This window comes from Anomaloglossus baeobatrachus, chromosome 4, assembly GCF_048569485.1.
Source record: "Anomaloglossus baeobatrachus isolate aAnoBae1 chromosome 4, aAnoBae1.hap1, whole genome shotgun sequence".
NCBI classification, from domain to species: domain Eukaryota; kingdom Metazoa; phylum Chordata; class Amphibia; order Anura; family Aromobatidae; genus Anomaloglossus; species Anomaloglossus baeobatrachus.
Window position 1 is genome coordinate 186,259,176 of NC_134356.1, and position 27,690 is coordinate 186,286,865.

At 48.6% G+C, this 27,690-nt stretch overlaps 1 protein-coding gene across 1 annotated transcript in view; it reads left to right on the top strand.

Moving 5' to 3' along the window:
* Nucleotides 1-3,758: 3,758 nt before the first annotated feature.
* Nucleotides 3,759-27,690, top strand: part of TCERG1 (transcription elongation regulator 1) — a 219,069-nt gene continuing 195,137 nt past the window's right edge. Inside the window, exons 1-3 of the mRNA XM_075344605.1 lie at nt 3,759-3,850; nt 19,038-19,266; nt 19,551-19,739. Of these exons, the coding sequence (XP_075200720.1) occupies nt 3,801-3,850; nt 19,038-19,266; nt 19,551-19,739 (468 nt within the window). The 5' untranslated portion in view covers nt 3,759-3,800. The remainder of the gene's footprint in view (nt 3,851-19,037; nt 19,267-19,550; nt 19,740-27,690) is intronic.

Consider the following 27,690-nt stretch of genomic DNA (forward strand, 5'->3'; position numbering starts at 1 on the left):
TTACAGACTCATAGTCCGCTCCTGTGAACGATGCTGAAGTTGGTTTCTTTTTCGTCCAGTTTCTTATTCGGGGCTGAAGTTGGTTTCTTATTTGTCAGTTTCTTATTCGGCAATTTAGTTTTTTCAGTTTTTTATGCATTTATCAACAAAAATAACACATCACAATAATAAAATACAATGCACTGATGTGCCCTAATACACATACACTCAAACTCAGCTGTGAAAAATATAAAACTGGCAAAAAAAATGGGCATCAAAGTGGGCACCAAAGTATGTTAGTGAAAGGGTTAAATTGCTTTGGGCCACTGATCTAACACCACAAGTGCATATCTAGTGATGCCCCTAATCAAACTCAAGTGACTCCAGCCTGGCCCAAAGGGGTTCTGGGCATCAGAACTGGCATCAAAGTGGGCACACAGCCAATTTTCACAGATTTGAATAAGTAACTGGTGTTTTTGAGGGGTTAAATGGCTTTGGGCCACTGATCTCACACCACACTTACATACCTAGTGATGCCACACATCAAATTCAGATCACTCCAGCCTGGCCCAAACAGGTTCTGGGCATCAGAACTGGCATCAAAGTGGGCAAATGGCCAGTTTTCACAGATTTGAATAAGTAACTGATGTTTTTGAGGGGTTAAATGGCTTTGGGCCACTGACCTCACAACAAGTTTACATACCTAGTGATGCCACACATCAAATTCAGATCACTCCAGTCTGGCCCAAACAGGTTCTGGGCATCAGAACTGGCATCAAACTGGGCACACAGCCAATTTTCACAGATTTGAATAAGTAACTGGTGTTTTTGAGGGGTTAAATGGCTTTGGGCCACTGATCTCACAACACATTCACATACCTAGTGATGGCACACATCAATATTAGATCCCTCCAGCCTGGCCCAAACAGGTTCTGGGCATCAGAACTGGCATCAAAGTGGGCAAATGGCCAGTTTTCACAGATTTGAATAAGTAATTGATGTTTTTGAGGGGTTAAATGGCTTTGGGCCACGGATCTCACACCACATTTACATACCTTGTGATGCCACACATCAATATCAGATCAGTCCAGCCTGGCCCAAACAGGTTCTGGGCATCAGAACTGGCATCAAAGTGGGCACACAGCCAAATTTCACAGATTTGAATAAGTAACTGGTGTTTTTGAGGGGTTAAATGGCTTTGGGCCACTGATCTCACACCACACATACATACCTAGTGATGCCACACATCAATATCAGATCAGTCCAGCCTGGCCCAAACAGGTTCTGGGCATCAGAACTGGCATCAAAGTGGGCAAATGGCCAGTTTTACAGATTTGAATAAGTAACTGGTGTTTTTGAGGGGTTAAATGGCTTGGGGCCACTGATCTCACACCACATTTACATACCTAGTGATGCCACACATCAAATTCAGATCACTCCAGCCTGGCCCAAACAGGTTCTGGGCATCAGAACTGGCATCAAAGTGGGCAAATGGCCAGTTTTCACAGATTTGAATAAGTAACTGATGTTTTTGAGGGGTTAAATGGCTTTGGGCCACTGACCTCACAACAAGTTTACATACCTAGTGATGTCACACATCAAATTCAGATCACTCCAGTCTGGCCCAAACAGGTTCTGGGCATCAGAACTGGCATCAAACTGGGCACACAGCCAATTTTCACAGATTTGAATAAGTAACTGGTGTTTTTGAGGGGTTAAATGGCTTTGGGCCACTGATATCACAACACATTCACATACCTAGTGATGGCACACATCAATATTAGATCCCTCCAGCCTGGCCCAAACAGGTTCTGGGCATCAGAACTGGCATCAAAGTGGGCAAATGGCCAGTTTTCACAGATTTGAATAAGTAATTGATGTTTTTGAGGGGTTAAATGGCTTTGGGCCACGGATCTCACACCACATTTACATACCTTGTGATGCCACACATCAATATCAGATCAGTCCAGCCTGGCCCAAACAGGTTCTGGGCATCAGAACTGGCATCAAAGTGGGCACACAGCCAAATTTCACAGATTTGAATAAGTAACTGGTGTTTTTGAGGGGTTAAATGGCTTTGGGCCACTGATCTCACACCACACATACATACCTAGTGATGCCACACATCAATATCAGATCAGTCCAGCCTGGCCCAAACAGGTTCTGGGCATCAGAACTGGCATCAAAGTGGGCAAATGGCCAGTTTTACAGATTTGAATAAGTAACTGGTGTTTTTGAGGGGTTAAATGGCTTTGGGCCACTGATCTCACACCACATTTACATACCTAGTGATGCCACACATCAAATTCAGATCACTCCAGCCTGGCCCAAACAGGTTCTGGGCATCAGAACTGGCATCAAAGTGGGCACACAGCCAATTTTCACAGATTTGAGTAAGTAACTAGTGTTTTTGAGGGGTTAAATGGCTTTGGGCCACTGATCTCACAACACATTTACATACCTAGTGATGCCACACATCAAATTCAGATCACTCCAGTCTGTTTGGGCCAGGTTGGAGTGATCTGAATTTGATGTGTGGCATCACTAGGTATGTAAATGTGATGTGAGATCAGTGGCCCAAAGCCATTTAACCCCTCAAAAACATCAGTTACTTATTCAAATCTGTAAAAACTGGCCATTTGCCCACTTTGATGCCAGTTCTGATGCCCAGAACCTGTTTGGGCCAGGCTGGAGTGATCTGAATTTGATGTGTGGCATCACTAGGTATGTAAATGTGGTGTGAGATCAGTGGCCCAAACCCATTTAACCCCTCAAAAACACCAGTTACTTATTCAAATCTGTGAAAATTGGCTGTGTGCCCAATTTGATGCCAGTTCTGATGCCCAGAACCTGTTTGGGTCAGGCTGGAGTGATCTGAATTTAATGTGTGGCATCACTAGGTATGTAAATGTGTTGTGAGATCAGTGGCCCAAAGCCATTTAACCCCTCAAAAACACCAGTTACTTATTCAAATCTGTGAAAATTGGTTGTGTGCCCAGTTTGATGCCAGTTTTGATGCCCAGAACCCCTTTGGGCCAGGCTGGAGTCACTTGAGTTTGATTAGGGGCATCACTAGATATGCACTTGTGGTGTTAGATCAGTGGCCCAAAGCCATTTAACCCTTTCACTAACATACTTTGGTGCCCACTTTGATGCCCATTTTTTGCCAGTTTTATATTTTTCACAGCTGAGTTTGAGTGTATGTATATTAGGGCACATCAGTGCATTGTATTTTATTATTGTGATGTGTTATTTTTGTTGATAAATGCATAAAAAACTGAAAAAACTAAATTGCCGAATAAGAAACTGACGAATAAGAAACCAACTTCAGCATCGTCTCCTGTGAGCCCTGTCAGCAATGCCAAGTGACACGTGCGCCCTCATTCACCCCCACAGCTGGACGTGGCTTCCAGACAAATAAGGCAGCTAATGGCGTTACATAGACATGTAGGCACAGCGCAGGCTGCAGAGCTCCGTGCCAGGTAGTATGACCGCAGAGATGACGCCTGCTGACATCTACACCTTCCCTAATACACCACCTTGCAATGCAAGAGGAAACTGCAACAAAAAACCCGCCTACAAACCCATCGTGCCTTCTGCGCATGCGCCTCAGCGCTCACAGCAGATGGCGCTAGATCGCGTGCTCCCCTCTGTTCCACACCGCATATCCTGTCCTTCCGCTCCCGGAAATTGTTTGTGCCTTTAACCCGGAAGTTCAAATGATTGATGTCTCTGCCAGCCAATGACAATAAGCATATGCCAGTCAGGTGGTTTGTCTGTATGTGGGTGGAGACGCTGTGAGCTTGTCGGTTGTTCCTGTAATGGCGGAACGCGGGGACCCCGATGCCGAGCGATACAATAACGAAATTAGGTAAATGGCCGGGTGGAGGGAGACATTTGTCTGCTGCCTGTGGGGAGTCACCCGTGTGTGGCCCGCAGTGCAGGGGGCGAGGAGTGTAGCAGTAATGGAGCGCGCCGTGCACATGTGTCTGTGGTACAGGATGTGTGTGTATACTGGCGGACGGCAGAGCAGGCCCCGTGCAGGAGCGGTGTATGGGGGCCCCCCCCGTGCAGGAGCGGTGTATGGGCCCCCCCCCCGTGCAGGAGCGGTGTATGGGGCCCCCCCCCGTGCAGGAGCGGTGTATGGGGCCCCCCCCCCCCCGTGCAGGAGCGGTGTATGGGGCCCCCCCCCCCCCCGTGCAGGAGCGGTGTATGGGGCCCCCCCCCCCGTGCAGGAGCGGTGTATGGGGCCCCCCCCCCGTGCAGGAGCGGTGTATGGGGGCCCCCCCCCCGTGCAGGAGCGGTGTATGGGCCCCCCCCCCCCGTGCAGGAGCGGTGTATGGGCCCCCCCCCCGTGCAGGAGCGGTGTATGGGGGCCCCCCGTGCAGGAGCGGTGTATGGGGGCCCCCCCGTGCAGGAGCGGTGTATGGGCCCCCCCCCGTGCAGGAGCGGTGTATGGGCCCCCCCACCCCCCCCCGTGCAGGAGCGGTGTATGGGCCCCCCCACCCCCCCCCGTGCAGGAGCGGTGTATGGGCCCTCCCCCCCCGTGCAGGAGCGGTGTATGGGCCCCCCCCACCCCCCCCGTGCAGGAGCGGTGTATGGGCCCTCCCCCCCCGTGCAGGAGCGGTGTATGGGCCCTCCCCCCCCCGTGCAGGAGCGGTGTATGGGCCCCCCCCCCCGTGCAGGAGCGGTGTATGGGCCCCCCCCCCCCCCCGTGCAGGAGCGGTGTATGGGCCCCCCCCCCCCCGTGCAGGAGCGGTGTATGGGCCCCCCCCCCCCCGTGCAGGAGCGGTGTATGGGCCCCCCCCCCCCCGTGCAGGAGCGGTGTATGGGCCCCCCCCCCCCCGTGCAGGAGCGGTGTATGGGCCCCCCCCCCCCCGTGCAGGAGCGGTGTATGGGCCCCCCCCCCCCCCGTGCAGGAGCGGTGTATGGGCCCCCCCCCCCCCCGTGCAGGAGCGGTGTATGGGCCCCCCCCCCCCCCCGTGCAGGAGCGGTGTATGGGCCCCCCCCCCCCGTGCAGGAGCGGTGTATGGCCCCCCCCCCCCACCCCCCCCCGTGCAGGAGCGGTGTATGGGCCCCCCCCCCCCCGTGCAGGAGCGGTGTATGGGCCCCCCCCCCGTGCAGGAGCGGTGTATGGGCCCCCCCCCCCCCCGTGCAGGAGCGGTGTATGGGCCCCCCCCCCCCCCGTGCAGGAGCGGTGTATGGGCCCCCCCCCCCCCGTGCAGGAGCGGTGTATGGGCCCCCCCCCCCCCCGTGCAGGAGCGGTGTATGGGCCCCCCCCCCCCCCCCGTGCAGGAGCGGTGTATGGGCCCCCCCCCCCCCCCCCCCGTGCAGGAGCGGTGTATGGGCCCCCCCCCCCCCCCCCCCGTGCAGGAGCGGTGTATGGGCCCCCCCCCCCCCCCCCGTGCAGGAGCGGTGTATGGGCCCCCCCCCCCGTGCAGGAGCGGTGTATGGGCCCCCCCCCCCGTGCAGGAGCGGTGTATGGGCCCCCCCCCCCGTGCAGGAGCGGTGTATGGGCCCCCCCCCCGTGCAGGAGCGGTGTATGGGCCCCCCCCCCGTGCAGGAGCGGTGTATGGGCCCCCCCCGTGCAGGAGCGGTGTATGGGGCCCCCCCCCCCCCCGTGCAGGAGCGGTGTATGCCCCCCCCCCGTGCAGGAGCGGTGTATGGGGCCCCCCATGAGCTCATCATGCTGCACAGTCGCCTGCTTTACGGTAACTGTGCCCCCCCCTAGTAGTCACAGGAGTGAGCTGTTACTGATGAGTATGAGCCCCACCTGCAGATGTCTCCCTTCCTTCCTTGCTGTCAGTGACATTATTCATGCAGTCCTCCCGCAAAGTTTTCTTTTCAGTAAGTGTGTGTATTAAAGGGAACCTTGCAGATGCAATATACACCCAGAACCACAAGCAGTTCTGGTTGCATATTTCTAATCCCTGGGAGCATGTTAATGGGCCGAGTATCCAGGGGAACTAACGCGCAGGGGACTAGTCCCCTTGCTCATTAGCATGTAAGAGTTTAACGCATACTTTTTCTAAAGATATTTTTATCTATGCTAGTTTATACAGGGACGGTTAGGTAGGGATTAGCAGTATACATCCAGAACTGCTCGTGGCTCTGGGTGCATATTGCACCTGACAGGTTCCCTTTAAAATCCACACCTACTGCTGTTCTCTCCGGTGTCCAGCGCTGGTCTCCTCAGTGACATCCCCTCTGCAGACAACCCGGGTCACTGTATGTGGGAGCTAGATCTCTCATATACAATGAAAGTCAATGGAGCCTGGTCCTGACGCTCCATACAGTGACATTGTAAAAGTCACTTCTGGGTCAGGCAGAGCGCAGTGTGACCCGGAGAGTCTGCAGAGGGGGTGACGTCACTGAACGGCGGGATGTGCGGATATTAATCCACTCCTACTACATTACACTTAATAAATATCTTAATGAGTGCTTCTTGAATGGTTGTCTAGGCAATGTTCTGCCATGCTGAATGCATTTGGGCTGCTGGCAGCTCCCTTTACAATTTCCAACCAGTGATGACTCCAATGGGAGACTAACCTGTAGACCATACAGGCTATAGTAGCACGTGTAGACCACTCAAGCTGCTCACCAAACCACAAGCAACATGTGGTCATGTTGGAAAACAGCTGGTCCTTGGACCAAATCAATGTAATTGAGCTGTTGGTGTATGTGGCATGAAGGCTACTGGGATCTGGTTACATTATGCCATCCCACACCATCATTCAGGGAGAAGGACCGGTGTGACACTGCCTCTTGAAGGCTCTATGATGTTATGGTCTTCAGACTAATCTCAGGTTATCCTTGCATTCAAGTAAAAAGCCGTAACCCTCTAAAGAGGCTATACTTCCATCCCAGTCTCCATTACCGTTTTGCTCTGCCTTTTGAGAACGATCGTGTGAGGTCAAAGGAATACCTACCTATAGCTGAATGTCTGGCTTGTAGCCCAGTGCTGAGTTACTGTCTTCTGGTGGTCTGTGTAGACACTGATGCCTAAAGGCCGCTTTACACGCAACGACATCGCTAAAGAGATGTCGTTGGGGTCACGAAATTCGTGACGTACATCCGGCCTCGTTAGCGACGTCGTTGCGTGTGACATGCAGGAGCGATCGTTAACGAGTGATAATACTCACCTTATTGTTGCTTGTTGACACTCTGTCCAGTTCCCAAATATCTTTGCTGTTGCAGGACACAGGTTGTTCGTCGTTTCTGCGGCAGCACACATCGCTATGTGTGACATCGCAGGAACAAGGAGTACCTTACCTGCGGCCGCCCGCAATGAGGAAGGAAGGAGGTGGGCGGGATGATATGTCCCGCTAATCTTCGCCCCTCCGCTTCTATTGGGCGGCCGCTTAGTAATGTCGCTGTGACGCCGAACGAACCGCTCCCTTAGAAAGGAGGCGGATCGCCGGTCACAGCGACGTCGCTAGGCAGGTAAGTAGTGTGACGGGTGCGAGCGCCACGGGCAGCGATTTGCCCGTGATGCACAACCAACGGGGCCGGTAACGCACACTAGCGATATCGGTAACGATATCAGTGTGTAAAGCGGCCTTTAGCCTTATGTGACATCTAGTTTAATTTACAGTACAGAATGGGTCATTCGTGGGACCAGTGGTACAGCTGTTTCTCCAAAATGTCCCAAGACCATTTAGCCTGTGTTACAGTGAGCAGCCTGTGTTTCCAGGCTGGCAATCTCAGGACTACAGTAGTCTCCCATCGAGCCCATCTGCAGTGCCATTGGTTGGCATTTGGGAATTCATCTGCCAGCAGTGGATCGTGATGATTTATGTGTAAGTGCATTCAGCATAGCAGAACATTCCTCAGACAATCATTGATAGCATGCCAAGGTGTGTAATTTTGTATTTCTACATGGCACACTCATACTTGTTAATGAATGAGATGGTTTGAGAACTTTGTTTTCATTAGTTACATGTTATTAAAACATGTATTAATACTGTGACTTCTTTCTGCCTCATATACACTACATACTGGATGAACACTAAGGTGTAATGTGTGTGGTGGGAAAGTGGTTATACTGGGACAGAAGTGTGGAGGTCACCACAGACCAGATTATCTCCTAGATTCAGGGACATGCAGATGCTCCTTATTTGCCATCCGCTCCAGGAGTCTTAGGCTATGTGCCCACGCTGCGGATTTGCCGCGGATTTCCCGAAAATCTGCAGCAGCAGCACTTCCAAGCCATTTCAATGGCATTTTGGAAATGCTGTGTCCATGCTGTGGATTTTTCCGCTGCAGATTTGCCGCGGATTTTGATCCGGAAAAATCTGCAGCATGTCAATTGTTTGGTGCAGATTTGGTCCGGATTTTTGGTTTTGAATGGGGGAAAAAAAAAAAATGAAATCCGCGGTAAATTCGCGGTAAATCCGCGGGTGCGGATTTGCCGCGAAAGTCGCGGATTTTCAGGCAGAAAAATCCGCAGGGACATTCTAGCGTGGGCACATAGCCTTAAGGTGGTGTCACACACAGTGACAACGACATCGCTGCTAAGTCGCCATTTTCTGTGACGTAGCAACGACCTCAACAGCGGCATTGCTGTGTGTGACACATAACAACGATCAGACCCCTGCTGTGAAATCGCTGCTTGCTCCTGAATATTCCAGGTCAGTTTTTGATCGCTGCTATCCCGCTGCGCCATGCTGATAAGCTCAGCATCCTTGTGTTTTTCACCGCAGCAGCGACGGTCACGACTACGCTGAAGGCAGGACAAGGGCGTGTTTTTGTGGTGTATTTTGCAACGCCCCTATGACTCCGAGTGGTGGTTACAACAGCGTTCCGATTGGGTACCTTGCCGAAGGAGTTACAGTAATTTCATTCTTTAAGTTCCGTTCTTTGTTCCACGTAGTAGATTCTCTGGTGTCGCTAGTGTGTCGTTCTTTGTGGATCTGAATGAAATGAAATAGAATGAATGAAAGCACTACTGTGTCTTTCTTTGTTTGGCACGGTCACCCAATCAGGCTCCGCTGCAGTGATCACCAATCGTAATAGATGGGCGTGAAAAAAGGCAACGCAAAACATGTCTACGGGTAAACACCACGCCTCTATCAAGGTCTGAGTCGTAGCATAGCGACGCTTTTGACACCGCACAACGACCGTCGAGGTCGTTATGATCGCTGCTCCGTCGCTGCTTAAAATTACATGTTTGACAGCTTACTAGCAATCATCTAAGTTCGCTGTTACGTCACAGGAAATGGTGACGTAACAGCGATGTCGTTGTGTGTGAACCCAGCTTAAAGGTGGTGTCACACACAAGGCGGTGGAGTCGGTAAGCCAAACCTTCGACTCCGACTCTTACATATATTGCTTATAGTTAGGTGAAAAATGTATTGTAGTACATGAACATGTGTATGTGAACATCAGACATTTAATAATTTTTATGATACAATAATCAATATATTTGGATAGAACATAAAATATATTTATTGGATACAACTTTAGAACACAAAAAAACTGTAATAAATTGTAAATATGTAATACACTATGTAATATACAGTAGATTACATAAATATCTTGTGTGTGTATTTATCTTGTGTCTGTATTCATCTTGTGTGTGTGTATATATATATATATATAAAGTATTACATATTTACAATTTATTAGTTGTTTGTGTTCTACAGTTGTATTCTAATAAGTATATTTTGTTCTTTCCAAATATATTGATTATTGTATCATAAAAATGATTAAATGTCTGATGTTAACATTGTACTACAATACATATTTCACTTAAATATAAGCATTATACTAAACGTTATTTAGTAAAATATTCAGCACATTCTGCATTGCACTACTGTCCCCAATTTATTATATATTTTCGGAGTCGGTGCATTTTATACCGACTCCGACTCCACCAAAATGAACTCAGACTCCACGACGCCGACTCCACAGCCCTGGTCACACATAGCGACGATGACAACGACGTCGCTGCTAAGTCACCATTTTCTGTGACGTAGCAGCTATGTCGCTGTGTGTGACATCCAGCAACGACCTGGCCCCTGCTGTGAGGTCGCCGGTCGTTGTTGAATGTCCTTCATTTTTGGACGTTGCTCTCCCGCTGTGAAGCGCACATCTCTGTGTGTGACAGCGAGAGAGCGACGAACTGAAGCGAGCAGGGAGCCGGCGTCTGGCAGCCTGCGGTAAGCTGTAACCACGGTAAACATCGGGTAACCAAGGGAAGCCCTTTCCTTGGTTACCCGATATTTACCTTATTTACTAGCGTCCACCGCTCACGCTGCCAGTGCCGGCTCCCTGCATTCGTAGCCAGACTACACATCGGGTAATTAACCCCATGTGTACTCTGGCTAGGAGTGCAGGGAGCCAGCGCTAAGCGGTGTGCTCTGACGCTGCCAGTGCCGGCTCCCTGCACACGTAGCTGGAGTACACATCGGGTAATTAACCCGATGTGTACTGTGGCTAGGAGTGCAGGGAGCCGGCACTGGCAGTGTGAGAGCGGCGGACGCTAGTAACTAAGGTAAATATCGGGTAACCAAGAGAAGTGCTTTCCTTGGTTACCCGATATTTACCTTAGTTACGCTTCCACGCGTCGCTGGGGGCTGGTCACTGGTCGCTGGTGAGATCTGCCTGTTTGACAGCTCACCAGCGCAGTGACCATGTAACGACGCAGCAGCGATCCTGATGAGGTCAGATTGCTGGTCGTGATCTCTGCTGCGTCGCTATGTGTGACACCACCTTTAGTATTATACACTGAAATTCCCCATTCATGTGATAAATGCTGTATAACCGATAATCTGGCGAGAAGTGGTGCTGCTCTGCAGAAGCTGTCAGATTGCCTTCATGTATTGCTCCTCCTTTCTACTGGGGTTGTTCAACACTCAATAATTATTTTAACAATAAATAAACTTTCTTATTTATAAATATTTATCAGGTCCTTTAGTTGCCTGCAGTTGGTTGGGGTCTGGGTCCTGCTCAATAGACCCCTGCCCAGCACACCGCTCCTGTCCGAGCACACACAGTGGAGTCTGGTTGTCAGCCATAAGCCTTATCTCGCAGGATGAGCCAACGTGTACTTAATATTCATTGTTTTGAGTGAAGGATGCTTTGGTGTTGTCTAGTGGAACACCAAACAATTTATGCCCCATTGTTCCCATCCCTGACTACTGCAGCCAAAGAATTGAGAGGTGATCTAGTATGTATTGGCATAAGCAAATTATCTAGTAGACATATTGCACGCTACTGTGTACAACATTTTCCTATAAGGCTGGTTCCACACATCCATGTTTATGGACTAGCTGCGGGTCTCCTGACATGAACTTGACAGTCTCGTGTATTACTGGTCACATCAGACAGCCCCTTGGTTGGCGCGTGTGCCGCGGCCCCTTGGTTGGCGCGTGTGCCGCGGCCCCTTGGTTGGCGTGTATGCCTGGCATAAAATTGATGGATGATGACATATAAAGGGTATGTTCCCATCTAGCTGTCAAATCTTGTATGCTTAGCACAAAATCGGGATCATACCCTGAGTAGTTCTACTTGTAGCTTTTACGAATCTAGCAGTTTTACTCTTTAATATTTCTTTACAAAGATCTAGGCTACATAACAGTTCTGTGTCATTCAGACCTACATAATATGTCACAACATATCTTCTCACTGTTACCTATGCCTGATTTCCACATTTCTCGCCAATCTGTTTACTGCGTTTAGCTGAGCAGCTAGACGTTTTTGGTAGTAACCAGCAGTACAACAGGGTAGATTAATAGTAGTGGGAAATAGAATTCACGTGAAAGGTGTGAGCTGGGCGAAGGGTGCGCCTAATCTACCATAATGGTGAAACGATGCTGAAGTTGGTTTCTTATTTCTTATTCATCCAGTTTCTTATTCGGGGCTGAAGTTGGTTTCTTATTCGTCAGTTTCTTATTCGGCAATTTAGTTTTTTCAGTTTTTTATTACATGACAATAATAAAATACAATGCACTGAGGTGTCCTAATATAAATACACTGAAAATCAGCTGCAAAAATTATAAAACTGGCAAAAAAATGGGCATCAAAGTGGGCACCAAAGTATGTTAGTGAAAGGGTTAAATGGCTTTGGGCCACTGATCTAACACCAGAATTGCCTATCTAGTGATGCCTCTAATCAAACTCAAGTGAATATAAACTGGCCCAAAGGGGTTCTGGGCATCAGAACTGGCATCAAAGTGGGCACACAGCCAATTATCACAGATTTGAATAAGTAACTGGTGTTTTTGAGGGGTTAAATGGCTTTGGGCCACTAATCTCACACCACATTTACATACCTAGTGATGCCACACATCAAATTCAGATCACTCCAGCCTGGCCCAAACAGGTTCTGGGCATCAGAACTGGCATCAAAGTGGGCAAAAACCCAGTTTTCACAGATTTGAATAAGTAACATATGTTTTTGAGGGGTTAAATGGCTTTGGGCCACTGATCTCACACTACATTTACATACCTAGTGATGCCACACATCAAATTCAGATCACTCCAGCCTGGCCCAAAGGGGTTCTGGGCATCAGAACTGGGATCAAAGTGGGAAAAAAACACTTTTCACAGATTTGAATAAGTAACTGGTGTTTTTGAAAGGTTAAATGGCTTTGGGCCACTGATCTCACACCACATTTAAATACCTAGTGATGCCAGATATCAATTTCAGATAACTTTAGCCTGGCCCAAACAGGTTCTGGGCATCAGAACTGGCATCAAAGTGGGCACACAGCCAATTTTCACAGATTTGAATAAGTAACTGGTGTTTTTGAGGGGTTAAATGGCTTTAAGCCACTGATCTTACACCACATATACATACCTAGTGATGCCAGACATCAATTTCAGATCACTCCAGCCTGGCCCAAACAGGTTCTGGGCATCAGACCTGGCATCAAATTGGGCACCCAGCCAATTTTCACAGATTTGAATAAGTAACTGGTGTTTTTGAAGGGTTAAATGGCTTTGGGCCACTGACCTAACATCAGAATTGCCTATCTAGTGATGCCTCTAATCAAACTCAAGTGACTCCAGCCTGGCCCAAAGGGGTTCTGGGCATCAGAACTGGCATCAAAGTGGGCACACAGCCAATTTTCACAGATTTGAATAAGTAACTGGTGTTTTACAGGGGTTAAATGGCTTTGGGCCACTGATCTCACAAAACATTTACATACTTAGTGATGCAATAAATCAAATTCAGATCACTCCAGCCTGGCCCAAACAGGTTCTGGGCATCAGAACTGGCATCAAAGTGGGCAAAACCCCAGTTTTCACAGATTTGAATAAGTAACTGGCGTTTTTGAGGGGTTAAATGGCTTTGGGCCACTGATCTCACACCACATTTACATACCTAGTGATGCCACACATCAAATTCAGATCACTCCAGCCTGGACAAACAGTTTCTGGGCCTCAGAACTGGCATCAAAGTGGGCACACAGCCAATTTTCACAGATTTGAATAAGTAACTGGTATTTTTGAGGGGTTAAATGTCTGTGGACCACTGATCTCACAAAACATTTACATACCTAGTGATGCCACAAATCAAATTCATATCACTCCAGCCTGGCCCAAACAGGTTCTGGGCATCAGAACTGGCATCAAAATGGGCAAAACCCCAGTTTTCACAGATTTGAATAAGTAACTGGTGTTTTTGAGGGGTTAAATGTCTGTGGACCACTGATCTCACACCACATTTACATACCTAGTGATGCCACACATCAAATTCAGATCACTCCAGCCTGGCCCAAACAGGTTCTGGGCATCAGAACTGGCAACAAAGTGGGCAAATGGCTATTTTTCACAGATTTGATCTGAATTTGATGTGTGGCATCACTACGTATGTAAATGTGGTGTGAGATCAGTGGCCGAAAGCCATTTAACCCCTCAAAAACACCAGTTACTTATTCAAATCTGTGAAAACTGGGTTTTTGCCCACTTTGATGCCAGTTCTAATGCCCAGAACCTGTTTGGGCCAGGCTGGAGTGATCTGAATTTGATGTGCGGCATCACTAGGTATGTAATTGTGGTGTGAGATCAGTGGCCCAAAGCCATTTAACCCCTCAAAAACACCAGTTACTTATTCAAATCTGTGAAAACTTGGGTTTTGCCCATTTTGATGCCAGTTCTGATGCCCAGAACCTGTTTGGGCCAGGCTGGAGTGATCTGAATTTGATGTGCGGCATCACTAGGTATGTAAATGTGGTGTGAGATCAGTGGCCCAAAGCCATTTAACCCCTCAAAAACACCAGTTACTTATTCAAATCTGTAAAACTGGGTTTTTGCCCACTTTGATGCCAGTTCTGATGCCCAGAACCTGTTTGGGCCAGGCTGGAGTGATCAGAATTTGATGTGAGGCATCTCTAGGTATGTAAATGTGGTGTGAGATCAGTGGCCCAAAGCCATATAACTCCTCAACAACACCAGGTACTTATTCAAATCTGTGAAAATTGGCTGGGTGCCCACTTTGATGCCAGCTCTGATACCCAGAACATGTTTGCGCCAGGCTGGAGTGATCTGAATTTGATGTGTGGCATCACTAGGTATGTAAATGTGGTGTGAGATCAGTGGCCCAAAGCCATTTAACCCCTCAAAAACACCAGTTACTTATTCAAATCTGTGAAAAGTGGGTTTTTCCCACTTTGATGCCAGTTCTGATGCCCAGAACCTGTTTGGGCCAGGCTGAAGTGATCTGAATTTGATGTGTGGCATCACTAAGTATGTAAATGTGGTGTGAGATCAGTGGCTGAAAGCCATTTAACCCCTCAAAAACACCAGTTACTTATTCAAATCTGTGAAAATTGGCTGTGTGCCCACTTTGATGCCAGTTCTGATGCCCAGAACCCCTTTGGACCAGGCTGGAGTCACTTGAGTTTGATTAGAGGCATCACTAGATAGGCAATTCTGGTGTGAGATCAGTGGCCCAAAGCCATTTAACCCCTCAAAAACACCAGTTACTTATTCAAATCTGTAAAACTGGGTTTTTGCCCACTTTGATGCCAGTTCTGATGCCCAGAACCTGTTTGGGCCAGGCTGGAGTGATCTGAATTTGATGTGCGGCATCACTAGGTATGTAATTGTGGTGTGAGATCAGTGGCCCAAAGCCATTTAACCCCTCAAAAACACCAGTTACTTATTCAAATCTGTGAAAATTGGCTGGGTGCCCACTTTGATGCCAGCTCTGATACCCAGAACATGTTTGGGCTAGGCTGGAGTGATCTGAATTTGATGTGTGGCATCACTAAGTATGTAAATGTGGTGTGAGATCAGTGGCCCAAAGCCATTTATCCCCTCAAAAACATCAGTTACTTATTTAAATCTGTGAAAACTAGGTTTTTGCCCACTTTGATGCCAGTTCTGATGCCCAGAACCTGTTTGGGCCAGGCTGGAGTGATCTGAATTTGATGTGTGGCATCACTAGGTATGTAAATGTGGTGTGAGATCAGTGGCCCAAAGTCATTTAACCCCTCAAAAACACCAGTTACTTATTCAAATCTGTGAAAACTAGGTTTTTGCCCACTTTGATGCCAGTTCTGATGCCCAGAACCTGTTTGGGCCAGGCTGGAGTGATCAGAATTTGATGTGAGGCATCTCTAGGTATGTAAATGTGGTGTGAGATCAGTGGCCCAAAGCCATATAACTCCTCAACAACACCAGGTACTTATTCAAATCTGTGAAAATTGGCTGGGTGCCCACTTTGATGCCAGTTCTGATGCCCAGAACCTGTTTGGGCCAGGCTGAAGTGATCTGAATTTGATGTGTGGCATCACTAAGTATGTAAATGTGGTGTGAGATCAGTGGCCCAAAGCCATTTAACCCCTCAAAAACACCAGTTACTTATTCAAATCTGTGAAAATTGGCTGTGTGCCCACTTTGATGCCAGTTCTGATGCCCAGAACCCCTTTGGACCAGGCTGGAGTCACTTGAGTTTGATTAGAGGCATCACTAGATAGGCAATTCTGGTGTGAGATCAGTGGCCCAAAGCCATTTAACCCCTCAAAAACACCAGTTACTTATTCAAATCTGTAAAACTGGGTTTTTGCCCACTTTGATGCCAGTTCTGATGCCCAGAACCTGTTTGGGCCAGGCTGGAGTGATCTGAATTTGATGTGCGGCATCACTAGGTATGTAATTGTGGTGTGAGATCAGTGGCCCAAAGCCATTTAACCCCTCAAAAACACCAGTTACTTATTCAAATCTGTGAAAACTTGGGTTTTGCCCATTTTGATGCCAGTTCTGATGCCCAGAACCTGTTTGGGCCAGGCTGGAGTGATCTGAATTTGATGTGCGGCATCACTAGGTATGTAAATGTGGTGTGAGATCAGTGGCCCAAAGCCATATAACTCCTCAACAACACCAGGTACTTATTCAAATCTGTGAAAATTGGCTGGGTGCCCACTTTGATGCCAGCTCTGATTCCCAGAACATGTTTGGGCCAGGCTGGAGTGATCTGAATTTGATGTGTGGCATCACTAAGTATGTAAATGTGGTGTGAGATCAGTGGCCCAAAGCCATTTATCCCCTCAAAAACATCAGTTACTTATTTAAATCTGTGAAAACTAGGTTTTTGCCCACTTTGATGCCAGTTCTGATGCCCAGAACCTGTTTGGGCCAGGCTGGAGTGATCTGAATTTGATGTGCGGCATCACTAGGTATGTAAATGTGGTGTGAAATCAGTGGCCCAAAGCCATTTAACCCCTCAAAAACACCAGTTACTTATTCAAATCTGTGAAAAGTGGGTTTTTCCCACTTTGATGCCAGTTCTGATGCCCAGAACCTGTTTGGGCCAGGCTGGAGTGATCTGAATTTGATGTGTGGCATCACTAAGTATGTAAATGTGGTGTGAGATCAGTGGCTGAAAGCCATTTAACCCCTCAAAAACACCAGTTACTTATTCAAATCTGTGAAAATTGGCTGTGTGCCCATTTTGATGCCAGCTCTGATACCCAGAACCTGTTTGGGCCAGGCTGGAGTGATCTGAATTTGATTTGTGACTTCACTAGGTATGTAAATGTGGTGTGAGATCAGTGGCCCAAAGCCATTTAACCCCTCAAAAACACCAGTTACTTATTCAAATATGTGAAAATTGGCTGTGTGCCCATTTTGATGCCAGTTCTGATGCCCAGAACCTGTTTAGGCCAGGCTGGAGTGATCTGAATTTGATTTGTGGCTTCACTAGGTATGTAAATATTTTGTGAGATCAGTGGCCCTAAGCCATTTAACCCCTCAAAAACACCAGTAACTTATTCGAATATGTGAAAATTGGCTGTGTGCCCACTTTGATGCCAGTTCTGATGCCCAGAACCCCTTTGGGCCAGGCTGAAGTGATCTGAATTTGATGTGTGGCATCACTAGGTATGTAAATGTAGTGTGAGATCAGTGGCTCAAAGCCATTTCACCCCTCAAAAACATCAGTTACTTATTCAAATCTGTGCAAAGTGGGGTTTTGCCCACTTTGATGCCAGTTCTGATGCCCAGAACCTGTTTGGGCCAGGCTGGAGTGATCAGAATTTGATGTGAGGCATCTCTAGGTATGTAAATGTGGTGTGAGATCAGTGGCCCAAAGCCATATAACTCCTCAACAACACCAGGTACTTATTCAAATCTGTGAAAATTGGCTGTGTGCCCACTTTGATGCCAGCTCTGATACCCAGAACCTGTTTGGGCCAGGCTGGAGTGATCTTAATTTGATGTGTGGCATCACTAAGTATGTAAATGTGGTGTGAGATCAGTGGCCCAAACCATATAACCCCTCAAAAACACCAGTTACTTATTCAAATCTGTGAAAAGTGGGTTTTTCCCACTTTGATCCTAGTTCTGATGCCCAGAACCTGTTTGGGCCAGGCTGGAGTGATCTGTATTTGATGTGTGGCATCACTAGGTATGTAAATGTTGTGTGAGATCAGTTGCCCAAAGCCATTTAACCCCTCAAAAACACCATTTACTTATTCAAATCTGTGAAAACTGGGGTTTTTTCCCACTTTGATGCCAGTTCTGATGCCCAGAACCTGTGTGGGCCAGGCTGAAGTGATCTGTATTTGATGTGTGGCATCACTAGGTATGTAAATGTGGTGTGAGATCAGTGGCCCAAAGCCATTTAACCCCTCAAAAACACCAGTTTCTTATTCAAATCTGTGAAAATTGGCTGTGTGCCCACTTTGATGCCAGTTCTGATGCCCAGAACCCCTTTGGGCCAGGCTGGAGTCACTTGAGTTTGATTAAAGGCATCACTAGATAGGCAATTCTGGTGTTAGATTAGTGGCCCAAAAGCATTTAACCCTTTCACTAACATACTTTGGTGCCCACTTTGATGCCCATTTTTTTGCCAGTTTTATAATTTTTGCAGCTGATTTTCAGTGTATTTATATTAGGGCACCTCAGTGCATTGTATTTTTTTATCATGTGTTATTTTTGTTGTTAAATGCATAAAAAACTGAAAAAACTAAATTGCCTAATAAGAAACTGACGAATAAGAAACCAACTTCAGCCCCGAATAAGAAACTGGACGAATAAGAAACCAACTTCAGCATCGTAATGGTGAAGCCATGCGATAGACTTGGGGCACCTTGACGTTAGACACGTTTCCTTACACCACCACTGGTTACTTAAGGACTTTCTTCCTAATGAATGATTGCTCGGAATGGGATGTCTAGTATGGATTGTAAGCTGGCACTGTGCTGACAGCAAAGACCTCTACAAGACTCCTTGGCAGCGATCACATTGATATTCTCCAGCTGAGGCCAAATTATTAATCTGCTGTTCCATTTGTGTATATTCAAAGGGCTTCAGGCTAGAAAAAAAAATATGGGATAACTTTGGCTTCTAAATGTAAAAATATAGGAGACAAATAATATATTTTTGATGACATTAAAAATCTACATAGCTACATATAAATCGCTTACACTGAACTGTGGCCTGACCAGCGGCACGATGGACTGTGAACCTGTCTGCAGCAGGGCCCTGAGTAATAAAGGAAAACAAATCAATAACTTGGGACCTTTTACAAATGCGTCTATATTTGGCTCTTTCTGATCGTAGGACTTTTGATGCTAAATTTGTAATCGCTCATCACTAATTTTCAGAATGGTGCAGCAACAGCCAACTTTACGATTTCGTGGCCCCACAACGCCGCCTGCTGCTGTTTTGAGGGGCCCTCCACCTCTTTTACGTCCTCCACCTCCTTTTGGCATGATGCGAGGACCTCCACCACCTCCACGCCCTCCGTTTGGAAGACCTCCTTTTGACCCAAGCATGCCACCAATCCCTCCACCAGGTGGTATTCCTCCTCCAATGGGTCCTCCACATCTACAGGTAATCGCAGTACCACTGTTCGAGTTTTTTCATAGCAGCTACATTTTACGATGTTGTCAAGATATTTTGAATCCAATGCATTTCTTTGAGTGCCTTCCATTGTATGTGTGCAATGAAGTAATGTCCTGCAGATTAGCCCAAGAGTATAGCTTGTTCTAGCTGTTGGGAAGCCCTCAGATCAGTGTTGTCCTTCAATGTGCCCATACACACCGCACTACAGTTGAATAAGCATTTATCATGTTGCATTGCAAAATAAATGATTTTTTTATTCCTCCTTTTCTCAGCGACCTCCCTTCATGCCCCCGCATATTGGAAGTATGCCACCTCCTGGAATGCTTTTTCCACCTGGCATGCCACCGGTGTCTACACCTGCCACCGTACCCAGTCCCAGTCTAAACAATGCACCAACACAAGCACCAACTTTACCTCCAAATGAGGAAATCTGGGTGGAGAACAAGACACCAGATGGAAAGGTTAGTAGTCAATTTGTAACATTAATTTTCCATGAGAGGGAAGCACCATAACTCATTTTCTGAGTATTCAGTGTTGGGTTGACCAATAGGTCACAACTGTTGCCAGCGAAGACCAAATGCGGAGGGAGTCCTAGGCCCCCCTCAGCCTTAATGAGATACAGACAAGAGACTGGTATCTGCACATAAGCAAGAGATGTCTGCTCCGAAGACGACTGACTTGTTTATTTTCACACATTCAGGGTTTATCAAGCTAATAGGGGCGTAGCTATGACTTATACAAAGAATACGTTTCTGTATCTCGACAAAGCATAAACTATATTTCTAAAAAATACAGCATAACTCTCTTTGTTCTTGAGTAGGCGCAAGTCTTATCTCTTTGTTCATTTGGCAAGACATAACATTCAGAGTCCTTGAATCCGCTCTCAGCATCTGAATGTAGCTGGGCTTGTAAAACACCTGGCAGAGCAGCATGAATGTCCATCTATTCAATTTAAGTTAACTCTTTCCTCACATCAGTAATGACTTCTACATGACACAATTCTTAACACCTGGGTGTTTTTATTTATTTTAAAGGGAACCTGTCACCAGTTTTATAAACCCTGCCCATCACCTTTTAAGATCATGTGAATGGGGCTCCTACAACCTTTTTATATCCCCAGACATGCCCCTGCATACCACCGAAAAAGAGTTTTATACATGGCCCGCACTTTATGTAAATTGTGCTTTCAAATAGGCTTCTCCAAATCAGCATCAGCCCATTGTTTTCAAACACACTGCCTCTTCTAATTGCATGCAAGTGGATGACGTCCACATCATCCACACAGTGGTCAGTGTGGCGCCTGCGCAGTGGAATCTGAGATCTACACAGGCGTTCATCACTGTGCCCTGTTGAACAGCCAGTGATTATACTGCACAGACGCAGGACTTAAGGGACATCATCCACCTGCATGCAATTAGAAGAGGCGACGTTTAAAGGGAGCGTGGTGGTACTGATCGCAATCTGGAGACTCTCAGCGATCTGGACCAAAAATTTACATACAGCGCTGGACAAGGGAATATAAAGGGGCTGCAGGAACCACATGATCTTAAAGATGATGGGTAAGGCTTATAAACAAAAAAAATGGTTTCCGGTTAGGGGTTAAAAAACAAAAAACCTACATTTTCAGAACCCTGTACGGTTTTTATTATTTTGAGCTGATGGCATGTTAGGGTAGATCATCATTTTGAATGCTTCTTGTTGGATTTCTTTAGAGAAGTATGATACAAAACTGCAATTCAGGATTTTTTGATTCTCTTTTACAGGTTGGTGTAGTTTTCTTTATGATCCGCCTTATGCGGATGCGGTGATTTATTTATTTTTTTCTTGTCACATTTTTTACTTCATTTTATATTTTGATATCTCGGACATTTGTGAACGTAGTGATACTAAATATTTTGATAAAAGTGTAGGATAGGCACCATGAAATATTTTATTTTCAATGGGGCAAAAGAGAAGAGCTTTAATCTTTTGTGTATAATTTATTTTATGTTCAGTATATTAGTTCCCTTAATGGGCGTGAAGGTACGATCATCCGATCACTTCTGCTATAGAGAGCACTGCATCAGCACTGCTCTATAGAGCAGAAATCTGTCTCTGATAAATGCCGGTCCATAGCCGGTGTTGACAGGAAGACTGGCACTGTGTCATCAGCTGACCCCTGGCTATGATGACAACCCATCAATGCCCTGCAATCATGTCACGGGTGAACTGATGGGAGCAGTGAATGATTCACTCCTCCCCGCCTTGTGTTAAATCGCGCTGTCAGTGATAGTGGGATTTAACTGGTTAACTGCCATGGGCAGATCTCCGATCCATCCACTAGTGGTATAGGCACATTAGCTGATCAGATCAACCGACATGTGCAGGAAAGATGCCGGTCAGCATCTGAGCCCGCATCAAAGCTAGACACTATCAATAAATACATAGCATGTCATGGGTTGTTAGGGGGTTAATTTTACTTTATTTTTGTTTTATGGAACATCTGATCTCTCTCCACACATCCCCACTCGGTGTATGATGGATAGGGGTTTTCTCAATATTGAAAGCTATCCCCCATCCTTAGGACATGGGATACCTTACTAATCATTGTGGTTCTGACTCCTGGGGTGCTCCGTAGAGGAGCAATGGAGCAGAGGTCAAGCATGCCCACCTCCCCTCTTATTTATTGTCCAAATGTTGTCGATGCGACAGCTGTAGAAAGCAAATCCCAGTGCTCAGATATTTCAGGCTCTTCCATAGACAATGAATGGTGGGAAGGTAAGCATGCTTAATTTCCACTTTGTTTAAATGGGGCTCTACAGAGTCCAGTTTTTGGGGAACACCTATCTCCCCGGATAACCCCTCTAAGTTATTATAACAGGCATATGTGCATGTTGTCGTATATACATTTTTTTTTTTCTTTGTCGCTCCATTGGGAGACCCAGACAATTGGGTGTATAGCTTCTGCCTCCGGAGGCCACACAAAGTATTACACTTAAAAGTGTAAACCCCTCCCCTCTGCCTATACACCCCCCCGTGCATCATGGGCTCCTCAGTTTTTATGCTTTGTGTTGAAGGAGGCACACATGCACGCAAGCTCCACAATTTAGTCAGCAGCAGCTGCTGACTATATCGGATGGAAGAAAAGAGGGCCCATAACAGGGCCCCCGGCATGCTCCCTTCTCACCCCACTCTGGTCGGCGGTGCTGTTAAGGTTGAGGTACCCATTGTGGGTACAAAGGCTGGAGCCACATGCTGTTTTCCTTCCCTATCCCTTAGGGGCTCTGGGTGAAGTGGGATCCTAACCGGTCACCATGCACTGGGACCGTGCTCCCTCCGCAGCCCCTGGGGGAATCTGCTGGACAGGAGACCGGGTATCGTCAGGGACAGGCCCTGCTCCTCTGAGGTACTCTGTGTCCCCTTGGGGACGGCGCATAGAGCGCCTGTGTAACGGACACTGCAGCACCTGCCGGGTGTTTTGCGTCGCCGGGACTACCACGCCGACCGCGCTAATAAATTTAGTCCCCGGCTTTTGCGGCCTAGTACCGCAAACTCCCGCCCCCGGGCCTGCCAGTCAGGGGTGAGGGCAGGACGCTAGACTGCATGTCAGCGGTGAGGGCTGGAGCATACTGAGGTATCCTCCTCCCCCCTCACTGAGCACTGCGGGGCACCAGATTCCCGCACTTTCTGAGGCACGCCCACGGCTCCCTCCTCCTCTCAGAACGCTGGCAGCCATTCCTATCAGCACTTCTGACGCTGGAGAACTTCAGAGGGGAGACAACACCGAGCTCCACAGCTCTGGGAGGCCCAGGCAGGGAATCTGGTGGTCACACAACCGCTGAGGGCGGTCGGTAAGCCGCACCTGTTACTAGGTGCTGGCCCCCCTGGGTGCCGAAGTGTATATTTATATGCTTATATTGTATACATTTACTCTGTACGGCCGCACTATTTGCTTTTGGCTATATACCCTCACTGATTGCTCTAAAAGGAGACAACAGCGTGTCGTCCGCAAAAAGCAAGGGTGCCAAGGCACAGGCTTATTTTGCAACCTGTACCTCATGTGCGGCTATGCTACCTGCAGGTTCCACCTACCCTCATTGTGTGCAATGCTCGGCCCCTGTGACACTCACTCAGCCGGAGCTTCAGCCACTGGTGGGACCCTCGGCCCAGGTGGAACCACCTGCTGCCACTGTCCAGGTGACAGGGACAGAGTTTGCAGTGTTGGCTGACAAACTTTCTGAGTCAATTTCTCAATCCATGGCTCAGTCTATGGATAGATGGTCTGCTAAGATACTAGAAGCTTTGCAGTCCAGACCGGTAACACAGGCCCCGGGCACTGTTGAATCATTGCCCTCAGACCCCCCTCGGTCGGTGCAGCAAAGTGCTCCTGGGGCGACTCATAGGTCCCACGGTGAGGACTCCGACACGGACCGCAGTCCCAGACCAGCTAAGTGGGCTCGCTGGGAGCTTCCCTCGACTTCATCACACTGCTCAGGGTCTCAGCATGAGGACTCTCTGGAGGATGAAGCGGAGGTGGCAGATCAGGGCTCTGATCCTGACGCCGTTCTCAACCTTGATACACCTGAAGGGGACGCCATAGTAAACGACCTTATAGCGTCCATCAATCAGGTGTTAGAACTTTCTCCTCCAACTCCTCCGATTGAGGAGTCCGCTTCTCAGCAGGAGAAATTCCAATTTAGATTTCTTTGTCGCTCCTAATTGGGAGACCCAGACAATTGGGGTGTATAGCTACTGCCTCCGGAGGCCACACAAAGTACTACACTTAAAAGTGTAAGGCCCCTCCCCTTCTGGCTATACACCCCCCCGTGGGATCACGGGCTCCTCAGTTTTATGCTTTGTGCGAAGGAGGCCAGACATCCACGCATAGCTCCACTGTTCAGTCAGCAGCAGCTGCTGACTATGTCGGATGGAAGAAAAGAGGGCCCATACGAGGGCCCCCAGCATGCTCCCTTCTCACCCCACTTTGTCGGCGGTGTTTGTTAAGGTTGAGGTACCCATTGCGGGTACGGAGGCTGGAGCCCACATGCTGATTCCTTCCCCATCCCCATTAGGGCTCTGGGTGAAGTGGGACTTTACCGGTCTCCGGGCACTGAGGCCGTGCTCCATCCACAGCCCCTGGAGGATCTGCTGGATTCGGAGCGGAGTTTCCTCAGGGACAGGACCCTGCTCCATCAAGGTACTCCGTGTCCCCGTGCTTATCGCACGCACACTGCAGCATTGCTGGGTGTGTTAGTGCGCCGGGGTAAACAGCGCTGCTGCGCTTGTGCCGTTACTCACTACAGCTCTGCTGAGTGAGGTGACTTAGTACGATCGGCCGATCCGGCCGCGGGGGTCAGTTTTTACTGCGTCGCGGCTGGGATTTGTGGTGCGCCGGGGACTTCCGCGCTGGCCGTGCATATATGACGGCCGCGCTAGATTACTACAGTCCCCGGCTTTTGCGGCCTAGTTCGTATCGTTCCCGCCCCCAGACCTGCCAGTCAGGAGGAGGGCGGGACGCTGTACAGACCAGCAGCGCTAAGAGCTGGAGTCTGTTTTACATACTCCAGCCCTCACACTAGGCACAGTGGGACGCAGTTTCCCGCACTTTTGTTTGTCCGCACCTCTTCACAGGACGCCGGCAGCCATTCCTGCCTGCACGCTGAGCTGCAGAGGGGAGACGGGGAGACTCAGACAAGGGATTCTACGACCTCACACCCGCTTTCAGCGGGCGGTAAGCAGCCCTCAAGGGCTCTCCCCCACTTGTGCCATAGTGTACTTTGTATTTTGTGCTGGCAATACTTTGCACTGTACAGTCGCTGGTGATTTTCTGCTATATACCCTCCTTAGATTTCTCAAGGAGACAACAGCATGTCGTCCGCAAAAAGCAAAAGTGCCAAGGCACGGACTTTATATGCTGCTTGTACCGCATGTGGGGCTACTCTACCGGCAGGTTCCACTGACCCCCATTGTGTGCAGTGCTCGGCCCCTGTGGCAATTGCTCAGCCGGGGCCGCTGCTAGAGGTGACCCAGGGAGAACCACCTGTGAATGCTGTCCAGGTGACAGGGACGGAGTTTGCAGCTTTTGCTGACAGATTGTCTATGACTATGTCTAAAATTCTTGAAACATTGCAGTCTAGACCAGTAACTCAGACCATGGGCACTGTTGATTCATTGCCAACTTGTCCCCCTCAGCTGGACCACTTCCTAGCTCCGGGGGTGTCACATGCACCCCAGGGTGACGGCTCTGACTCGGACGACAGTCCCAGACAACCTAAGCGGGCTCGCTATGAGCGACCCTCAACTTCATCACAGTGGTCAGGGTCCCAGCGGGACGACTCTCTGTGTGATGAGGCGGATGTGGCTGATCAGGAGTCTGATGCTGGGGCCGCTCTCAATCTAGATACCCCGGATGGTGACGCCATAGTGAATGATCTTATAGCGTCCATCAATAAGATGTTAGATATTTCTCCACCAGCTCCTCCTGCGGAGGAGGCAGCTTCACAGCAGGAGAAATTCCATTTCAGGTATCCCAAGCGTAAATTAAGCACTTTTCTGGACCACTCTGACTTTAGAGACGCAATCCAGAAACACCACGCTTATCCAGATAAGCGTTTTTCCAAACGGCTTAAAGATACACGCTATCCTTTTCCCCCTGACGTGGTCAAGGGCTGGACACAGTGTCCCAAGGTGGACCCTCCAATCTCCAGGCTTGCAGCCAGATCTCTAGTTGCAGTGGAAGATGGGGCGGCACTTAAAGATGCCACTGACAGACAGATGGAGCTCTGGTTAAAATCCATCTATGAAGCGATTGGAGCGTCGTTGGCGCCAGCATTCGCTGCCGTATGGGCACTCCAAGCTATTTCAGCTGGGCTTACACAGGTCGACACGGTCACACGTACATCTGCTCCGCAGGTGGCACCCTTGACCTCTCAAATGTCTGCATTCGCGTCTTACGCGATTAATGCTGTCCTAGACTCTACGAGCCGTACGGCGGTGGCGTCAGCCAACTCTGTGGTTTTACGCAGAGCCCTGTGGTTGAGAGAATGGAAGGCAGATTCTTCTTCCAAGAAGTGCTTAACCAGTTTGCCTTTTTCTCGTGACCGATTGTTTGGTGAGCGTTTGGATGAAATCATTAAACACTACAAGGGTAAGGATTCATCCTTACCTCAGCCCAGACAAAACAAACCCCAACAGAGGAGGGGACAGTCTGGTTTTCGGTCCTTTCGAGGCTCAGGCAGGTCCCAATTCTACTCGTCCAAAAGGACTCAAAAGGATCAGAGGGGCTCAGATTCTTGGCGGACTCAATCACGCCCAAAAAAGCCAGCCGGAAGAACCGTTACCAAGACGGCTTCCTCATGACTCTCAGCCTCCTCTCTCCGCATCCTTGGTCGGTGGCAGGCTCTCCCGCTTTGGCGACATTTGGCTGTCACAGGTCAAAGACCGTTGGGTGAGAGACATTCTGTCTCACGGGTACAGGATAGAGTTCAGCTCTCGTCCTCCAACTCGCTTCTTCAGAACTTCTCCACCGCCCGACCGAGCCGATGCTCTGCTACAAGCGGTGTCCGCTCTAAAGGCGGAAGGAGTGGTGACTTCTGTTCCTCTTCAGGAACAAGGTCACGGTTTTTACTCCAATTTGTTTGTGGTGCCAAAGAAAGACGGGTCGTTCCGTCCCGTCCTGGATCTAAAGCTGCTCAACAAACACGTAAAAACCAGGAGGTTTCGGATGGAATCTCTCCGCTCCGTTATCGCCTCAATGTCTCAAGGAGATTTCCTAGCATCAATAGACATCAAGGATGCTTATCTCCACGTGCCAATTGCGCCAGAGCATCAGCGTTTTCTACGCTTCGTTATAGGAAGCGAACACCTGCAGTTCGTAGCTCTACCTTTCGGGCTGGCGACAGCCCCTCGGGTCTTCACCAAGGTCATGGCAGCAGTAGTAGCAGTCCTGCACTCGCAAGGTCACTCCGTGATCCCGTATTTGGACGATCTACTTATCAAGGCACCCTCTCAAGAGGCATGCCAACACAGCCTGAACGTGGCACTGAAGACTCTCCAGAGTTTCGGGTGGATTATCAACTTTTCAAAGTCAAATCTAACCCCGACCCAATCACTAACATATCTTGGCATGGAGTTTCATACTCTCTCAGCGATAGTGAAACTTCCACTGGACAAACAGTGCTCGCTACAGATAGGGGTGCAATCTCTCCTTCAGGGCCAGTCGCACCCCTTGAGGCGCCTCATGCACTTCCTAGGGAAGATGGTAGCAGCAATGGAAGCAGTTCCTTTTGTGCAGTTTCATCTGCGTCCACTACAATGGGACATTCTCCGCCAATGGGACGGGAAGTCGACGTCCCTCGACAGGGAGGTTTCCCTCTCTCAGGCAGCCAAGGAATCTCTCCGGTGGTGGCTTCTTCCCACCTCATTGTCAAAAGG